The sequence below is a fragment of the Vigna unguiculata genome, chromosome 4 (genome assembly GCF_004118075.2).
Source record: "Vigna unguiculata cultivar IT97K-499-35 chromosome 4, ASM411807v1, whole genome shotgun sequence".
NCBI classification, from domain to species: domain Eukaryota; kingdom Viridiplantae; phylum Streptophyta; class Magnoliopsida; order Fabales; family Fabaceae; genus Vigna; species Vigna unguiculata.
In genome coordinates this window covers 2463667-2484811 of record NC_040282.1, presented here as the reverse complement: position 1 = coordinate 2484811, position 21145 = coordinate 2463667, and the positions used below count along the sequence as shown (strand labels likewise).

General features: G+C 28.3%; 2 protein-coding genes and 1 long non-coding RNA gene across 3 annotated transcripts; 1 reads left to right on the top strand and 2 right to left on the bottom strand.

Moving 5' to 3' along the window:
- Positions 1-416: 416 nt before the first annotated feature.
- Positions 417-1946, top strand: LOC114182617 (phosphoethanolamine N-methyltransferase-like). Its single transcript, XM_028069515.1, has 5 exons — positions 417-670; positions 789-950; positions 1314-1367; positions 1471-1545; positions 1755-1946. Exons 1-5 carry the CDS (start codon positions 482-484, stop codon positions 1851-1853), a joined length of 579 nt encoding a protein of 192 aa, XP_027925316.1. The 5' UTR covers positions 417-481; the 3' UTR covers positions 1854-1946.
- A 654-nt stretch (positions 1947-2600) lies between these two features.
- Positions 2601-4019, bottom strand: LOC114181277. Its single transcript, XR_003603785.1, has 2 exons — positions 3518-4019; positions 2601-3044 (listed from the first exon to the last, which is right to left on the bottom strand). It is a non-coding gene; the product is annotated as an uncharacterized LOC114181277 (long non-coding RNA).
- A 3939-nt stretch (positions 4020-7958) lies between these two features.
- On the bottom strand, positions 7959-13049 carry LOC114181364 (mitogen-activated protein kinase 9-like). Its single transcript, XM_028067789.1, has 11 exons — positions 12729-13049; positions 11746-12154; positions 11548-11675; positions 11334-11393; positions 10800-10949; positions 10250-10405; positions 9979-10116; positions 9808-9881; positions 9090-9191; positions 8618-8822; positions 7959-8320 (listed from the first exon to the last, which is right to left on the bottom strand). The coding sequence occupies exons 1-11, from the start codon at positions 12744-12746 to the stop codon at positions 8249-8251; spliced, it is 1512 nt and encodes a 503-aa protein (XP_027923590.1). The 5' UTR covers positions 12747-13049; the 3' UTR covers positions 7959-8248.
- Positions 13050-21145: the final 8096 nt, after the last annotated feature.

Here is a 21145-nt window from a genome sequence, read left to right as displayed (position 1 = left end):
ACAAGATGATAGGAGGTTCCAACGGTTCGAGTATAATCACAAGGATATTTTACTCTATGAGAGTATTTTTGGCCGAGGCTTTGTGAGCACAGGAGGACTTGGTATGCTTTGCCACTTTTATATGTTTTGTTTTTTTATTAGTAAATGTTAGTTGTTAGTATTTTATTAGTGGGGAGTTGAATCCACAACCTCGCAAATTCATCAAACCAATCTTATAACTCTCAAATGTTAGTGGAGAAGTTGAATTCATAACCTCTCAAATCCTTCCTTTTAACTTTATCACTAAGCCACCTTATAACTCCTTCGTATGTTTTGTCATGCAATACAAAATTCTCCTTTCATAGTAGATTTCAAATGTTACTGAATTGAAAATGCTTTTACTTTTGCAGAAACAACAAAGGAATTTGTGGCAAAGTTGGGACTAAAACCAGGTCAAAAAGTTTTGGATGTAGGTTGTGGGACTGGGGGAGGTGACATTTACATGGCTGAAAATTTTGATGTTGAGGTAGTTGGCATTGACCTCTCCATAAACATGATTTCTCTTGCCATTAAACGTGTAATTGGACTCAAATGTTCAGTAGAATTTGAATGTGCCGATTGCACTAAAAAATCATACCCTGAGAATACATTCGATGTAATCTATTCCCGTGACACATTGCTACACATCAAAGTAAGGAACCTTCTTTGGTTTTTTAATTTTTCTTTCGTAAAGGCCACACCCTTTGTGTCTTCAGTTCATTTCATGTTTTTAACTTCTATTTTCTGCAAATTTTTGTTGATTTATTCAGGATAAACCATCACTATTTAGATCCTTTTACAAATGGTTGAAGCCTGGAGGTACACTTCTAATAACTGATTACTGCAAAAGTGTAGGAAGTCTATCAGTAGGATATGCTAACTACATACAAAAAGGAGGATACTATATCCATGAGATGAAAACATATTCTCAGGTATGATGATAACATCATTTGGCTTCTTTATGCCACCTGAAATTATGAACAAATTTTAGTACTGGTTTCATAAATGCTTTTAGCACTGTTCTCTTAGAAATTCTGTATTAAACTTGAATGTAAACTTTCATTATACAAATTATCAAGATAAAACACCAATTCTGGTGAGGAATAACAAAAAGAAAACATCATGTAATTGCATATAATTTATTATTAATGCTAAGATGTCAAAGGTCCGCATATAATTTATTATTTATGCTGAGATGTCAAAGGTCATAATAATGTCTAACATGATCTCATTTGATTATTCATGCCGATATTTCTTGTACATGACATGTTTCTTCTGTTCTAAATCATGCACAGATGCTCGAAAATGCTGGATTTAATGATGTCATTGTCGAGGATCAATCTAATTTGGTATGTCAGAACAAAATGATAATGATTTACTTGATAGACAGTTAGTATATTTTACCTATGATAATGCAAGCAAATTTTTTACTTGAATACTTGTGTGTTTCAGTTCATGAAAACACTACAACAGGAGTTAAATGCCCTCGAGAGCAAGAAGGATGATTTCATTGATGAATTCTCGAAGGTGGAATTTATTTTTTTTTTTTTGCATGTTTTAAAAGCTTTACATGTTGCTCCCACTAAATGAGTCCGATTCCATGAGATTCACATAAATTTCAATCCATAGAAGAGATATTACTGAAAAGAGAATGTCAAAATTGGTGACATTACTTTTATTCAAGTGTAAGCTTTATTTTCAGAGCATTGATTCATTGTGGAAATCATTGGTTTCAGGAAGACTACAATATAATTAGTGAAAGATGGAAGACCAACCAGATGAGGGGTGTAGATGGTGAACAAATATGGGGTTTGTTCATTGCCAAGAAAAAATGATGCTTAATTCTGATCATATCTCTTATTATGCCTATATATTTAGTTCAGTATTATGAACAGTTTTCCAGATAGCAGTTTGTATAACTATTTTGTTGTCAATTATATCTTTTGAGAAAAGAATGTTTGTGCAGTCTAGCACAACATAAATGAAACTTTTATGCATCATCTTCCATTTCAATGTGATGTTTATTACTAGTTATGGTTTCCATGCTCCAAATGATTCTTGTAACTATGTCTATACTTTTGAAACCGTGCTTTGAAAAGTGGTAAAAACATAAACAAGTTTGTTTAGCTTCCGAAGGACTTGAAGTAACAGAAACGATTATGCAGAGACAGGAACAAATTAATGTCATGTTGTCTTTCATCCTACTACAAATTCTATTGCAATACATGTAAAACACACAGATACAGCAAACATTAAAAACATTAGTATAGTATATATGAGACAGTCACATAGCAGACAATCTCACACTTCACATGGAGTTCCAGAGCCTATCAGATGTGTTTTATAGTTTCACTGCAGAACAGCTAAAACTTTCACAAATTGAAAAGCAAGAATGAAAAGTGGTAGGAAGTAAGGAAGAAAAGTGAGCGAAGTTATCACATACAAATCCAAAACAAATTTCTGTGATAATACCATTCTGATTTGGATTTGGTTGCAAATGAATATCATTTGTGTTTAGAATGTTCTCTTCAAAGTTGTGATCCCATAAAAAACTGTATTTTTAAAAGCCAGCGTCTAGTATATCAATATCAACAAGGTAATATAGTATGATAATAAACTTCCTCAACGAGTTATTAGTTCTTGATTTCTGTCATGCATATCATCAATAAAATCTCAATCACAAGAGATTCTCTCATATTTTGCATGGCCTCATCCACTCTTCCATTTGAATCATAACTTTGAATACATGTTTCGCATTTTTTCACCTCATTAACTAAGTAATACCCATACACTAATGTGTTAAGGATAACAATATCAGGTTTTATACCAGCTTTCACCATATCAGCTAACACATTCTTGGCTTCTTTGACCCTTCCTTCTCTTTGGATAATGCAACTATCACGGTATTATAGGTATAAACATCTGTTATGAATTCTATGGTGCACGCCAAAATGCTCTTACACCTATCACGTTCTCGTGTTCCCCATTTTTGCACAAGTTGTTAAGTTCTTGGTCTCGGGAGGTACCTGCCAAAAAACTACAACGATCAAGTTAAGGATTAACGCACAAGTTCTATCATAAAGGTTAACCTTTTTTTCCTTCCCTCCTCTTCTGTCTATGCAGGGATAATTGGTGTAATTTCACATTTGATGGTTCAGCGAAGGCAATCCCAACTTTAGATCAACCTTTATTAAATTCTACTCGGACAAGATCCGATCAAGATCGCGTACGATCCGAATCAGCGATCGGATTCGATTAGGATCGCGCGGCATGATCCAGATCCAGATCGGATCGCGTGATCGGAGATCGAACGCAATCGGAACTACAATCATTTCATTTACAAAACCAAGATTATCCGTAATGCAAATGTCATAAAGTATTATATAGGTTGAAAGATTATAAACAATTTCTTTGACAATCATTTCAGAATACAAAACATAAGTCTCATTTATTTGCAAGTCTACATTTGAATAGTGTGAATAATTGTGTTATACATTACCGCAACAACAGGCTCAGTTGACAATCCGATTGATGAAAGTGGCGGAAGTAATTTGGTTGATCTCATATCCTGTGTAATCACTTATCATGAAAGTTGAGTGCTTTCTTAATCTAATGAAAACAACTAATGTAATCTATTGTTATCAGGTCAAGATCTATTTGTATGAGATGAAGAAAGCACTCAACTTTCATGACAAGTGACGATTTCAGAATAACCAATTGAAGGCGAATTTCCTTGAACTCTGCTTAGGAAGAAAAAATAGGAGTAGGGTATTGCTTCATTCTGACAAAGAATCCCAAAATCTTTCCAAATTTGATTATGTAAGAAACATGGCGTATAATGGATAGGAGACTCACAGAGTGAGAGTGTAAGAACAGAGAGAAGAACGGTTTGACACAAAAGAAGAAAAAATTGGGAATGCAACAACAAAGACAAACCCTAGCCGCTATTTGTTTCCAGCAATGGATAGCGGGAGCACCAAAGTAGACAAAACTAGGTTAAATCTGATGTCATATTTTTACTTTTTCAAATTTTCCTTCCTCATATATAAGATAAAAGTAGAAAAAGTCTTTACATAATATATATAATATAATAATAATAATAAAAGAATATTAATAATATTAAATATTAGAATTAATAATAATATCAATAATTTTACATTTTAATAACGAAATAATAATAATAATAATAATAAATAATCATAATAATTATATTAATAAAAAACAATAATATAAATAATAATATTCATTTTTTACTTATTATTATTTTTCATAAATATTTTTCTTATTTCTTGTATTCTTTATAATCTTTTTCTTCACTCAAACGATCTCACCTCCACATTTCTTTTTCCTTAGATTTATTCATTTTCAATTCTCTAAATTCATCTTTAATCCAAACAAAAAAAAAAAAACCTTTTTGACAAACATTAACAATGAGAACTGCGTATGTATTAAAAGAGCTCTTTATTTATCTATTTATTTATTTAAACTTTCTTTAATTAAATTTAAAATTATTGTTACTTTTACCTTTTTTACACCATATTAATCCCTACCTAAGGTAACGGATTATAAAAACCTAAAAAAATAATATAATAAGACAGAATGATTACATATTACAATTATTTATAATTTTCAAAAAATACAAAGAATAACATTATAAAAAATGATACTCCAATATTTAATTTGAAAAATTGTAAAATAAACACAATACTATATAATTTATCTTTTCAATAAAAACTTGAAAAGAATGTAATATTTTAATAAAAAAATTTATTATATTATATTACATACATATTTAAATTTCTAAGTATATTGATCATGTTATTCTATTTTACTGAAAAGTGAACAAAACTATCCAACTATTTGATGATAGTATGAATTTAAAGTTTTATTTCTTATTATACATCCCTGATTAAACTTTAGTTAGTAAAATAAAATCAATAATAGTATATTAAGATGTTTTCAAATTTGAAAATACAAGAAAATAATATGATACTTAACATAATAAAAAAAAAAACACCAAATACTTTAATTTCAAATATGTTTAGATAATAATTTTAATGTTGTTGTATTTGAGATATTATTTATTTATGTACTTCAAGTTTAGTTTTAACATGATTTTGCTTTTTTTTTTTAAAAATACTTCAGTGAATGTTTTTAAAGAGAAGAGTATATAAAAATTATCTTTGATTTAGCAATTTAAGTTGATATGAAATTTTGGACATACTAGAATAATATCCTAATTAAGTATAGTAAGAAATATGATTAAGGATGACAAAATGGATCAATCTTTGGTCTATTTTGGCTTGTTCCATTTTTGATTGATAAAAAAAGAGTTAGATTGGATTGATCCACTATTGAAAAATGGATCAGAAATTATTATCCGCATGTCGTAAGGCGGACCGACCTGCCATTATTTTTTAATTTGTTTTTTTTTAATTTAAATTTTTATTTATAAAATATGTTTGTATATATACTTATAATGAATATTTAAAGTATATTAACCATATAAATATTTTTTAATTATTTAGTTGCTCAATTGATAATTTTAATTGGATAATTAACATAATTATTACATTTAAATATTAACTTATTTTATTATAACTAATAATCAGAGCCTAATTTGTAACTGTTACTGATTTAAATTAATATAATATTGCATATTTATATTTTTGCAAAAATACAATACAAAAAATTTAATCATTTTAATTATTTTTAATTTAAAAAAAATGATTAGGTTGTGAGTTGGCCCACCTTTGACATGCTAATTTGGCGGGCTAAGCAAGTCAAGCCAAGATGGACTGGCTGTTGAAAATTTTAACCATACCCACTCCATTTTGGCGGGCTGGTGAGCTTGCTCGACCAATTCGACGAACCTAACCCACTTTGTCACCCATAGATATGGGTGACCATTATTTATTCATTTTTATCCTAAAGATAGAGTTTATGTTTCAATTTCAAGTTTGTTAAGATAATAATGTTATAATTAATTATTACATTGAATATTGAGTCTATTGTGAAACTTCATACTTTTTATTTTTACCTTTTTCTTTTAAAGACATCTTTGTAGGTTAAGATAAATTGGTATGTGAAAATCAATGAAAGTTCTCAAATTGTAGTGACGTTGAACTTTTTGAATACACCAAACAAAATCCTCCAATCGAACAAATATATCTCTTCCTTTCTCACACTACTACCATGTCTATTAGGGGTGAGTATCGGTCAAGTTGGACTGGATTCAAATCCAACCTGACCAATCAATATAACTCGAATTTAATATCTTAAAATTCATATCCGACCATTTAATTTATCGAGTTGCTAGGTATTAAAGAAATATCTTATTAGTTCATATGTATTTGAGTACAACTATATATTTTCTCTTTTGTTATGTTTAGTTTACTCAAACTCTCATAAATACTCTCAATGTACATGATTTGAATGAGTTTCAATATCAATAAAATACTTTTATTCATTGTTCATCTTCTCTCTTTGTTCGCTTCATCTAAGACTAGGATTCAAGTTGTTCAGGTATAGGGTTAATTTGGGTTGAGCTTTTCGAATTGTAAATTTATATTAAATTAAATTTTTGTAATAGAAAAATTATTTTTGTTTTGAATAAATAACATAAATAAATTGAATTTTTAACTAAAAGGAATAACATGTATAAACTTTATAATAAATTTTATAATGATTATTATAATGGACTATGATTTTATATAACTTAATACTAAATTTTAATAAAATAATATCATATTAAAATTAAAATTTATAATATAAAATATAAATATTAAATTTTAGTTGAGTCGAATATCCATAAAGTGATATAATAAATCTATATATTAATAATAATAAATTATTATTAGTAATAAACAATAATAATAATATTAGTTAAAATAAAGTTATAAAATAATAATAAAACAATGTAACAATGATATAAATAATAATAACAATAATAATCTAATTTTATAATTAAGAATAAAATAATAATTTTATTAATTCAAACACTTTTTTTTAATTTATCAAACTCCTCACATTATTCATTTTTTATGAACTTTATCTCATTTTTTATTTGCTCTCATAATTTTTATTCGTTATTCAAACAACTTTTCTTTTATCATTCTTTCATCTCAAATTCATTTTAAAAAGAGTGATACCCAATTCGTCTCAATTTATTTAATGTTTAAGGGTTTTGTACATGAACTAAGAAATTATTTAATATTTTTAATATAAATAGTTATCTGTATAAAAAAAAAATGTTCTGTGTTTCATTGGCATAATGATAAAATAACCACAAAATTTTGCTACTTAATAGGAGATCTACATTATACTTTGTTATCAATCTATTACATTGAATCTAAATTTAATTAAATACTATACGTATTAATATATCAATAAAGATGAGAATGACACCGATATAGAAAACGGAAATAACTTAAACATATTTTAATTTCTAACCTTAAACGCTAAATTATAATTTATCTATCATATTTTAATATATTTCAATCTCAAACTTTTGAAAATGAAAAGATTTATTAAATGATATTTTAAACTCACATTTGAGTTAAAATATACCAAACAATATAAACAACTCAAACATTAGCCTCAAAAATCTTTGACATGTCAAAAAAATTTAACACATTTTAGTTTTAAAAAGACTATGTATTCACTTTTAAATTTTAAAAACTAAACTGTATCAAAATTTAAAAGATAAATAAATTCTAATTTTGTATTAAAATTTAGAGATTAAAAACACATTTAACACAAATGAAAATATAATATCATATTTAAACCCTATGTATGGCGATTCCTAATTACACGTGACCTAAAAGCTTTTGAAATTTCATGTTCAAAAGCATGCATGACATTAGTTTCAAGCATACTGTGCATCTGCAATGAAGATGAGAACATAGATAATGTGTATCGATTTGAAACCTTCAAAGACATGCAAAAGCAAGACCAAATTCTGCTATAAAAGAAGAATTAAGGTGATTGGTACAATCCCTACTTGCTCCAATAAGTACTATAATACATTTTGCTGCAATAATAAGTACTATTACACAAATATATACTTACATGACTTCTTGCAGATGTAAAAAAATGATAGTTAAATACAACAGAGTCCTAGAGTTAACTTCTACGCCAAAAACAAAAATGTGAAGGGTTTCTATGCAACAATTCATTCTCTCTTTTGTGAAGGGGAGGAGCATTGGAAAGTTAGATCAAAATCGTTGAATCAAGTATGGAGTGAAGCAACCTTTGTCAACTCATCCAGAGTCTCATCACTGACCTCTGTAAGTGGCTCCTCCTATTCAAGAAACAGGCTCAACATAACTAAAGGAGAATTGTACTCAAAGAGTAAAACATTGAAAATCAACATAGATCAATTCAAGGCAAGTTGGTATTCTATATCTTTGGTAGAACAAGAAATCATAATCAATTATTGGCCATGATGCACACATACTTCTATGTTTCTATATGTAGTTGTATTGGATTTTTTGAAACTGCAAAGATACGTATCAGTGAAGAGTAGAAGAATATTGGTATTATTGGATTTCAGTTCACACAATGCAATGACAGCAACTGAAAGGAGAGTGTTAAGTACCTCTTGATCATGACTTTTTTTCACATCTATACACTTTGAACCACTAATGCTGGCACTCTTCAACAGGCTACGTGCACTGCAGTTTGGCTTAGAGGGTCCGTTTTGTGCATCTGGATTTCCAGAATCTGACTCATCAACAGCTGCATTTGGATTTTCAGCATTATCATTTTGATCATTTTCATCCTTGGGAGCAGGAACTCGCTCTCTGGGAAAAAGTAAATTGAAACAGTCATTTTACAAACAGTGTAAAGATAATGTGAGAGACAGTTTTGTAGGCATAACTACCAGTTTCATCTACAAACATTGTAAAGATGAATACTACTCTAGGTTATGATTTCGAACCCATGATGGTAATAAAAAATATAGATAAAATGAATCTCCAAAAGAACAAGACTTTAAAGCTGTGTTAGTTAGTGTGCAATGTGCAAATCAAGTACTTGAAACAGGTTTACCAAGTTTAACAAAAACTTACCTAGGCAAGGAGGCATGGTGCCTCAACAATGGAGTGCCTCGTTCACCTTTGCCAGGATTCTCCTCAAGATGTGCAAACTGACGCTTGAATCGATCAACCCCACTGCAACAAGATAACACACAATTACGGATTAAAATCTCAAGAAACAATTGATTTTAGAGATCCAACATTACACCGTTCTTAGATGACATGTAGAAAATAAAGGACAATAAACCATCAGTTTCTTTTCAAGAATCATCAACAAAAAACTATACGTGCATGCCAAATCAGGTGCATGAATCATCAACAAAAACTAAACATGCTAGTTAAGTGATTTTGCTAGTGGAGGCTGTAGCTCTTTATAAGAAATTTGCAGAAAAAATCTAACAGAACTTTGGTGCAGTGCAGCAACAATACATGTAAGGATTGGATTCATTCTAACTAGTACATTATGTTTTTCAGACCATCAAGTACAATCCATGAAATGTGAAAACTTGACTAATAATCATTAAGGTAGAAGTTCTGCTAAGTACCAGTTTGGCTTAAAGTTGAGAAAATTGAGTTTGATAGAACTAAGGAGATGAAGCATGAGCATATTACAAAGCAGGTAAAAACTATTTCAATTATGAACAATATTAGAAAAGTTCCAAATCAAGACAATAACAACTTGATATTTAGGGGATAGTTTGTTCAAAAACTATAATATGATAGCACTATCAGAAATCTCAATAACCCCTACCTTGGATACATGAAGCTTGTTTGTTCTCCACCGCGAAGATATTCTTGGAGCATCTGGGGATGATACTCTAAAATCTGTTCAGTACAAATGTAAGACTCACTATTACCAAGGCACAAAAGAGAACACAATAAATTATAAAATGAATCAAGCCATTGAAATGTGTGGCCATACCTCTCGATAAATCAACTCTCTAACATCATCTTTGGTCAATTTTCTCCTCTCAAACTCAAACTCCAGCTTCGAAATCGGTTGAGTGGATGGTTCACGGTCCACATTTGCCAAACCATTGAAATAAGGGTCACTTAGTGCCTGCAATCACAGGCATCACAAAGAAGAAGTAAGGAATTTGGGAAATTATCTGCATAATTATGTTAAAGAGGTTCATTTGGTACATTAAACGAAATTTCCTCTTTGGTAGCTATCTAGGTAACCGAAGATCAACCTCTTCAGCTTGTGGACGGTCTTTAGGATCAAATGCAAGTAATCGCTCCAGCAAATGAAGACCCAAAGGATCTGCATTTGGAAATTTTTTGGTGAATGGAACAGGTTGTTTTTTCCTCATGCTACCAAGGTACCTTCTAGCCTTCTCATTTCGAATCTGTGAAGTTAAGATTCAATATCACTAACATGAGAACAAGTGAGAGGAAATAAAGTAACCATTAGAACAAACATTGGTGTTTAGGATCAGGAAAAATAGAAGCTTAGAATTAATACCATGAGCCATTCTAGTAGGACCGGCTCAAGGTCTACGCAGGTAAAACCCTTGTTTTAGGCCTCCAAAAAAAAGTCAAATTTTTTTTTTCGTATTAATTGCTGTAGGCCTCTAAGAAAAAAAAAATGCCTCAAACTCTCAGAATTAAAAAAAAATGATTAAAAGACCTTATTTTTAAGTTTGTTTTAGATCTTTCAAACTCTTGATCCACCTCTGCATCATGTTACAAGTTTGCCTATTGGTGTTAAAAGATGCAGAATAGATTTTTGAATAAACTGACCTTAGAAATGGTTTCAGCAGGAGGAGTACCAAGCAGGTCAGTTATGAGATCCAACTGGTGCACTACATTTTTTCCCGGAAACAATGGCTTCCCAGTGAGCATTTCTGCAAATATGCATCCAATGCTCCAAATATCAATTGCGGGAGTATACTGCAAAAGGAAAGGATATAAAATTACACACGTATATCAATACTTTTTAAGTATTCTTCAACTTCATATTTCGTACACCAAATTCAAATCTTTGCAAAAGGATAATGAAGAAGCAACTAAAACAGAATGACATGTACATATCACATATATAATAATTGATATTTGATATAAACAAATCAACTCTAAATTCAAGAAGTATTTTCATGTGGGGGAGTACTATTCTATATGCAGATCAAGCTAATTTTCAAAATTGAAAGGTATAACAAGAGAATTGGACTCTATCATATAATTAAGCACAACCAGATTTGGAGTCATAACATAACATACATATCCCAAACTACAGAAAAAGGGGATGCAAGGTACAAAGAATACTAAGAAGCTTACTTTTGAGAAAAAAGAACCACATAGTTCAGGTGCACGGTACCACCGGGTTGCAACATAGTCCTTAACAAGAGTAGGTAAAATTAGTCAGCAAAACGTATAGAAGGATGATTCTGGAACAGAAACAATAAATTTGATTGCACTTTTCAGCTGAAAAATCTTAGAAGGAAGAAGCAGAACAGAAACAACAAGTGAATCAATTTCCTACAATACTTACTGTCCAGAATATAGCTGATGGAGCCTCATTAAATGAAACTCGAGCAAGTCCGAAATCACATATTTTTAGTTTGCAATCAGCATTAGCTAGAATATTTTTTGGCTTCAAATCACGATGAAACACATTTGCTGTAAGAAAACAATTGTTTTGGTTCAATATCACTATCTGAAAAAGTCAAGGACTCAATTACAAGTATACCTGTGTGTATGAATTTGAGGCCTCTAAGAAGTTGGTACAAGAAAAATTGATAGTGCTCAGGGCTAAGATCATCATTTGCCTTAATCACCTGATGAAGATCAGACTCCATCAACTCAAACACAACATAGACATCCCTGAACTCTCGTCGTGAGGGAGGAAGCATTATATGCTTGATCTCGACTATATCAGGATGTCGAAGCAAACGAAGGAGTTTGATTTCTCTTAGGATCCGTGTGGCATCCGACACATGCTCGAAAACATCATTGATTTTCTTTATTGCAACTTTTTCCCCCGCATGAGTGTCCACAGCAGAACACACAACACCGTAACTCCCTTTTCCAATCACTTCTAGAATGTCATACCTACTAGCCTCTCCATACTCTGTAAAAAACTCTGCCTCCCCTGTTCCCTGTTTGATGAATCAGAAAGCAGTATTTAGAGACAGACAAATAACATGAAAAGATGATTTGATTTGATTTGAGTACTATAAACTAATGTGTGATCGATCTTGTCTTTCAACCTACTATAATCTATATGGTAAAGTAATAGATATATATCACAGATACATCATAAAAAAACAGGATTCCGGATAAGTTAACCATGATCAGGCTAACTTAATGAGGGTCAAATGCTACCTATTTCGTGTCTAACTGTTTGATCCATAACCAGAAAGAAGCATCAAATGAAATCAATTTCAACCTATAAAATCAAACCTCTCTCTGGTTCTCCTATCCTTCTGCATATTCTCAGACAAAACTTAAACCAGATTTGTGTGACACCAAAAACAACTCTTTGCCATGATTTATAGATACAAATTGAAAAAATAAAAATGGACATACAAAACAAGTCAAAAAGAAAAAAATGGAAATACGGGTCGGAATAACATTGAAACTTGAACGACACCCATTGCTCAGAAAAGCTAAAAAAAAGGCGTGATCTTTCGCAACCCACAGAAGAAAAAAGTAATTTTGTTGAAAAGGGACCTTTTTGTTACGATCCATGGAGGAAGATTTGATGTGGGAGCGTTTGGGGTCTTGGAGAGAAGGTTGAAGGAAGAGGTTTGAACGTAAATGTCTCTCTCTCAGGAGGAGAATGTTGTTAACGTTGTTGTTGGCATTTTTGTTGTAGTTGTTTTTGTTGTTGTGAAGGTGAATGTGAGAGTTAATAGAATTGCATCGATGGAAGAAGAAACGAAGAATGTCATCCACGAAAGAGTGTTGCTCCCACACCACCCATATGCACTCACTATTCCTCAATCTGCGCCAAGCCCATTTCTCTCTCTTTTTTTTCTTGTTCTCTATTTTGGTTTTCTCTGTGTCGTGTTTCTACTGTTTTGGAATTTTCTGAGCCCCAACAATGCGGAAAACATGGCAAGAAAATCTTGATCTTTTCGACATTGACATCTAATTATTATTATTATTATTATTAAAAAAAACTCAAATTTTTATCCAAACCTGCCATTCAATTTAATCTAAATTTAATATTTTAAAATTTATATTACTCAAATTTAGAATTTTTTAGTTACGAATTAATTTGGTTGAATTTTTCAGATTATAAATTTGTATTAAATAAATTATTTTAATAAAAAGTATTTTAATTTTAAATAAATAACATAAAAATAAAAAATCTTTAACTGAAAAAAATAACATACATAATAATTTCAATAACTATTATTATAATAGACTATAATTTTATATATCTTACTACTAATTAATAAAATAATATCATATTAAGATTTAAAATTAAAAAATATAAATATTAAATTAAAATATGTCACATATTTATAAAATTTAAATCCGTCATTCAAACCCAACCATATTTACTTATTTTATTCATTTTATTTATTCAATATTATCTCTTTATCCCATTCAACCACCAATAAATTTAAATTTAGTTCCAATTCTGTTAGCTTTTTCTCAGCCCAAAAAGAAACTAATGCAATGATTTGTGTTCTCTGTCATGTTTATCTTTTTCAAGTCAATCTCAAATCTCAATAAAAAAACAAAAACTCTATAATTAAAAGAAGGATTTTGACAATTAAGATTTCCATTTTGAGACAATTTATTCGTCACAATAATATCACCTTTTACCGTAAGAGACACTTCTACCAGAACAAAAAGAATAAGAGAATAATAAAAAGAAAAACTATATTCTCTTTTTTCTAAGTTTATTACATGGATGAATTTTAATATATACATATATATATATATATATATATATATATATATATAATTTTATTTTTTAATATAATGATTCTTGAACTCCTTTTAATTTTTAAGTAAATGTTTTAGTTCACTTATATTTTGAATAAATCACATTAATTTTAATTAAAGTATGTATAAAATAATAATAAATTTGATCACATACTTTGTAATTATATTTTATCGTAAAACAACATCTTATTAAAAGTATAGGGACATTCTAGAAATAATATAAAGATTTGTAAAAATTGTAAAAATTCACATACTTTGTAATTATATTTTATCGTAAAACAGCATCTTATTAGAAGTATAGGGACATTCTAGAAATAATATAAAGATTTGTAAAAATTGTAAAAATTCACATAAATGACTAATTTCATTAATGTGTCTAAAGTTATTTGTTATTTTACATTATTATAAGTTAAATTTATTAATTATTAATTTGAAAACTTCTAACTAATAAAAATATATACAATAACCTGAGAATATTATAAATTTAAAGTTTGTTTTCACGTTATATTTAATATTTAAAGTTGACAAACGGGAGAAGGGAGTCAAAGTGAAAAAATTGAGTCACAGTGCATTAACTTAGTCTGGTAAACCAAATTGAGTCAGAGATGAAACAAATTCGATTGTGCTTTTGAGGACTCAGTAAATAAATAATACCAAAAAAAGAATCATCAGAAAATTTGAACTCTTGAATTTATCCTTATATCCCATCAAATTATAATAAATTCATATTACAGTTCTTCTAACATTATTGAGTTTGAATTATTAGAATAGAAGTTGATTAATTTATAGAAGGAAAAGAGTTGTTTGATAGTATTTGATAATTTGTATAAGGGTAAAATAATTTTAATAAAAATTAATTTTTATATTTTTAGAAGAAAGAGAAAGTAAATTATTATAAAAGATAGTTTCAAATGATAATAAAAAATGATTAAATATGTTTTGATTTCTTAACTTTTAATGAATTTTAGAATTAGTCTATTTTAAAATTTTGAACAAATTTAATCATTCATTTTTTAAAATACGTGAATTTAGTCATTTTAATCAAGTTTTGTTAAGTTTATTTGACATTTCAAGTGCATTTCATAATAGTATTTGACTTAACATTCAAGCAAAAATGTGTCAAATAGCGTAAAGAACTCAAATACAATCCTAACATGTGTAAAAAATATCAAATAAACCTAACAAAATTTTATTAAAAAAATTAAATTCACGTCGTTCGAAAGATGAATGATTAAATTAATTCAAAATTGAGGAAAAAAACTATATTTAACCCATAAAAAAAATGGTGTCAAAATATTTTTATCTTTAAAAAATTACTTTTAACCGAAAAAAACATAAAAAGAAAATTAGCATGAAGATTGTGAAGTGAAAAGGAGGTACATGGCGTGTGCCACTCTCCAAAGTTTGGCAGCAACGCCATCCATACTTTGTCTTTTGCACTGTCTTCATCATTATCTACACTTCTTATTATTGAGTTTTGCTTTCTCAAGTTTTCTCACAATTTTAATTTCTTTATTTTAATGGCTTAATCTAGATTTATCTTTAAAAAAGTTGATGTGACTTTATTATAATGTTACTTGTTACTGTTGATGATATTTTTACTAATAATAATATTCTTTTTGATAATATTTATTGGGTTAGGTTATCTGATTATTTAATTTGATCGAATCTAACTCGATTAAATTGTATTGTATTTTATTTATGATCGAGTTAAATTTGATTTAACTCACTTACATACATATGGTTTAATTATAATTATGTTATATTTTTATTTTCATGTCTTGAATTTACTAATTTGGATAAGTTTATTATGATTTTACTCGTTGTTTTACCAAAAGTCTTAAATTATTTTCTTATAGAAAAAACATTATTTTTAACTAGCTTTATACTGAAAATTACATTATTATGACTTTACTCATTGTTTTACTTAAAGTCTTATATTTGCTTTATAGAAACAAATATTATTTTTAACTAGTTTTATACTTGAGGATTACAATTTTTTAACAAAATAATTTTTTATCTTTTTTTTAGACAAATATTGTATTGCATTTAATATAAAAAATTTTAAAATTCATCTCAATTCGATATTTTTATCATGAGTTAGATAATAAATTTATCTAAATCGTATACAATATATCATAATTATGTAAACAAAATTATGAAAATAAGAATGATATATCTCTTTTTAACCATCACATATAATATGAATGTTTGGATAGTGTATAATTTTTTTTCTATTCTAGCTTGCTTTTCAAGTTAAATGTCACACTATACTATTTTCCTGTTCATGAGGTGAATTTGACCCTAGATTAAATAAAATCATACCATGTTTTCTATAACTCGATCTAAATCAGATTTTTTTAAATTATTATATTGGTACGTATTACTCATAGAAGATAATGAGTAATAATAAGCTATAATTATAAATTTTGATATAATCATTCTCGTTCCTATCAAATATAATTATTTTATCATTTTAAACTATAAAATTAAAAATGTAGTCCTTTTAAACAATAATGAATCAACTAATTACTATACAAATTAAGAGTAATCTTACATTACTCGTTAATATAAAATAACATAAAAAACTTTGGACAAAAGTTAAAAAAACAGATATTAAAAAGAATTAATACAAACTCAATTAAAAATAATAAAATTTATGAGAAATTTACATTTATTTAAACTTTTATTAAAGGCTTCAATGTACTCAAAGTTAGTATTATTTTATCAACATAATTTATTATATATAATTTTTGAATGACTTTGTTGGTGATTTTGAGATAATTAACTCAGTTTATAAGAAACACAATTCAAGTGTTTAGATAAGAAAAAAATGTATATGAAGTTAACAGGCAAAAAGAAGCTTTTGAAAATAATCGTCACAAATTTTCAGATTTATTAAATTAGCTTACTTTTTCAAATATTATATATATATATATATATATATATATATATATATATATATATATATATATATATATATATATATATATATATATATATATATATATATATATATATATATAATTCTTTAAAATCAATCTTCCTTAAACATGCACTTTTATCCATCAAGTTAGCAATTATATTTTATCCATTTTGTTTAAACCTTTGTATGAAAAAAACCACTTAATGTTAACTTAATATTTTCAAAACCCATACTCTTTCTCTCTTTCTCTTTTCTAAAAATGTAGGTTATAAAATGTTAGTTATGGTTACCTTTTTAATGTTATGGAAGTAAACTCTGGTAACCTTAATTGTTCTTGCTTTTCTTCCTTTTCAATGTATTTGTTTAGTTCCTTTCCAAATTCAACACTAATGAACAATCGTTTTTTGGAAAGTTCTCCCTGGCAATTCATTGGTGAATTGTTGGTGGAAAAGCAAGAAAATTACAATTGTGCATCAGGTGTATGATAAAATGTCTGAAACAGATTATGACACTGTGTGGCTTTGAATAATGATAGCACTTCTATAGCTGTGAAGGACCAATCCACATAGCAGAGGTTAGCTGAAGTGATTGAACATAAACGTGAAAGTGTGTAAGTTTAATAGATAAAACTATTCATGTTTGATAGAAGCATTATTCTGATAGCCAAACTGGTTGAAGCATTGAGATGGATATGATTGAAGCTGGTTGTGAGCCAAACATTACAACTCACATGATTACAGATAGACAATACTAAATAAATGCAGATGTGTAAAAATTTGCCTCTGTAATTTGTTATTCTAATTGCTAGGATTATGTACTTTCAAATGCAGATGTCATTATTCTATCAATATGGCAGAACTCAGGTGTATTCCCAGATTGAAGTCAACTGCAACAAGTGAAAGAACACTCTGCAGATGATATAATGCTTGTAAGAACATCTGTCATACTGAAATTTAACAGAAGTAAACAGTATCACTTGAGATAATTTGCGATCTGTGATATTTGCGGTATTAAACTAGATTATTATCAGAATTAAAATTCTCTTTTTCACACCGAATCCTAACATGAGTTAAAATCTGTTATACCGAAATTTATTGTTTATTGAATTTATTATGTCATTCATTATCATGAAATTTATTGTTTGTTAAGTTATTATGAAATTCGTTGATGTATAATTTTACACTCAAAATATGTATATTTCAACATAAGACAATATTGAAAATCTTATATCAAGTGAATATAAGACAAGTTTACAAAAGTGGGTGTAAATTTTATTTTTACAATTACAAATTTTACTTCTTAACATCATTATTCATAAAATCATGTCATTAATGCACAATCAATTGAACTTTATTATATTAATGCACAATCAATTGAACTTTATTATTTTTAAATTATTAAGAATATAAGTGTTAGTCTAAGATTTATATTGAAAATGAGAAAAAGTATAATAATATATAAAAATAAAAATTTATAAACTCATTATCTTAAAATTTTGGATTGAGAATGATGTTAATTTTTTATATAGTTAGACTCGAAAAAGAATATGTATTTCAATACCCTGATGAGAACTAAAAGGTGATATTAACTTCTTTTTTAGTATTATGATTAAAATTTTTAAAATTCAATATTATTTTATGGTTTAGTACTTCTATACAAATAAAGGTTATGCATATAAAGATATTTCTGTGTCCACCAATAGCAAGTTTGGAAGAATCTCATTATCTACAACATAAATACATCATAAGTTTCTCTGTCTTTTCATTGTCAAACCATTCTCAGGTCTTTTCATGTCACAGGTGTTGATTTCACCACCACTGGTTTGATTAAACCATGTTGGTTTTGGTTAAACAAATGTGCAATCCATAAAGTTCAATTTTCCACTTGTTGTAAAATGGTATGGACTTTTTGCATGCAACCCCTTTTCCTCATCATTGAAGCTCCCTTAACATATACTTTCAATTAAAAAATTTATAATTGATTCCCATCAAAATAATTATTAAGATGTTGGCCCCACAAACTCACACTGAATACACTGTTTTAAGCTTCAAACTTACTTTTATGTGTATACCAGTACTATGAAAAAAATAATTATCATCAAATTTGGTGGTGATTGATTGATGGTATGTGGCAATACAACAAAAACACCATTTTGCATTCTAAATAAGAGGAAAATATATACAGTTTTGGACACTAAAAAATTGAAATCAACCACATTAGTTTATGAGAATGAGAATTACAGTTATAGATTAGTCTTTCATAATTGACTATTTTCTTCTTTAAGAAATGGTAATTATGACCATAGTTTATTCCAAATTTTTCCTCTTTTTCCTAAGCCACATTCTTAATTTTTCTTTGCAGGTTTTGGTTCCTTCTCAAGTTCACAATTTTTTTCTTCCATCTCTTCAATTTTTCAGTTATTTTTTTCCTTGCAATCAAGTTTTATGTGTCTGTCTCCACATCATCTCTCACTACCATGGTTAAAAGAATTGTCATCTGGGTCAGTCACATCTACACCAAGACAAGGATGTTCCAAAAGTAAATGTGGGGTTTTCGTGTTTTTAAGGAAGGAATAAGAACCATTAGAATTTGTCAGAATATATGTCTCCACTTCTCTCTAGTTTTTCAAGAATTCCTTCATGTGCCATGGCAGGTCTTCATAATGAGACACAATGTACGATGATACATAGTCAACCATCTTTATCCAATGCTTCCATGGTTTCATGTATCGTTAAAAGACAAAAAAAAGTTAGTTTTTTACATAACCTAAAACTCCACAACCATTCAAATTCATTCGTAAAATTGTTTTAAGGTCGAATACGAATACGGATACAGATACAACACAGATACAAAAATACTGTTAAATGAAAAATATAGGACACGGAGAGAGGGCATATATATATACATATTATTTTCAAACTTTTAACTAATATATTGTCAACTAACACAGAAATGAATCTAATTTATCTATCTAATATCTAAAAAAGTGAAAAGTAGTGATCATATAATACTTTTTTCTTATTTTTATAACCATAACAGGAACTTATGTGATAAATTTACAAGTTTATGAGTTTTTTAGAAAATCATTGAATTTGTAATTATTAACTTTGTGTAGGAGCCATGTCAAAATCATGTTAAAGAAAAACAAATGTCTTTTAAATTGGACACTTTACTAATATGCGTCGTATGAGTGTCTGTGTCCGATACCGGACATTGGACACGCCGTTAATAAGGCGTGTTTGGACTTCATAGTTTACTTCTAATCGATGTAAGATTCAGATGTGTTTAATAAAAAATATGGAGTATTAATCGTAAAATTGTCTTACTTCACTTCTAATCGATATAAGATTCATATTCTAAAATTCAGATTCTAAATTTTACATCGAGTAACAATGAAAAACCGAACCTCATGTAAATATGAAGATTATAAATTTATTTTTTTTAGTAAGGGTCGGAGCTTGCAAGGTCTATAATGGAGTTTCATGAATCCAAGTTGAACATGGTTCTTAACCGTAGCATGAACCAGGTTCTATACAGTTGTTGAAGTTGCTAACATGTTGAATAAAAATCCCTGTTCTGATCTTTCTTATGCTGTCATTTTTTGAACTTTTGTCTCGTACCCTTAGCATTTGTTTCTGTAGTTTGTTCTCCTACTTGTTCCTTCTAAGTTTTTCACAATCACAATCACAGTGTTTGTGTTGTGGTGGTGGTCCCTAGGACAAGAACATGTTCAACTCACATGAATCAAGACAACTTTTGTTTCTCTCTTTGTTTATATGTTCCATATGAATGTAAGACAAAGTAACATATTACTTACTACATCAGATAATATACTGTTCTTTTTCTCCCATGATGGAAAGACATTTTCTATTGGATTTTGAGTGCTATTTCTTTTTGTTGTCTGAATTTCTTTAAATGTATGAGCAGGACAATTATCAAAATTATATGTTTCCCATAATCACTAATCAAACTTTCAGTAGTTCAAATTTAGCAAAAAGATACATAAATAGGTTTTAATTATTCTTTTCAACATGTTGCCACTTTTATATGAGTAATCGATATATATATATATATATATATATATATATATATATATATATATATATATATATATATATATATATATATATATATATATATATTGTTTTTATGAATTAAATAATGAATAAATTACACTTCTCCTTTTACGCATATGCAAATATTACACCATCTTCGAATCTTGTATTAAAATTGTCTCATAACATGACCAAAAGTTATAAAT

What these genes read in the sequence shown, in the direction of transcription:
- LOC114182617 (XM_028069515.1), top strand. Translation starts at nt 482, where the DNA reads ATGGCTGAAAATTTTGATGTTGAGGTAGTTGGCATTGACCTCTCCATA. An exon ending in AGATGAAAACATATTCTCAG is followed by an intron (nt 951 to 1,313) that starts GTATGATGATAA and finishes AATCATGCACAG; the next exon opens with ATGCTCGAAAATGCTGGATT. An exon ending in TCATTGATGAATTCTCGAAG is followed by an intron (nt 1,546 to 1,754) that starts GTGGAATTTATT and finishes CATTGGTTTCAG; the next exon opens with GAAGACTACAATATAATTAG.
- LOC114181364 (XM_028067789.1), bottom strand. An exon ending in CCTCAAATTCATACACACAG is followed by an intron (nt 11,676 to 11,745) that starts GTATACTTGTAA and finishes GTTTTCTTACAG; the next exon opens with CAAATGTGTTTCATCGTGAT. An exon ending in AAAAAAGTCATGATCAAGAG is followed by an intron (nt 8,321 to 8,617) that starts GTACTTAACACT and finishes TTTCTTGAATAG; the next exon opens with GAGGAGCCACTTACAGAGGT.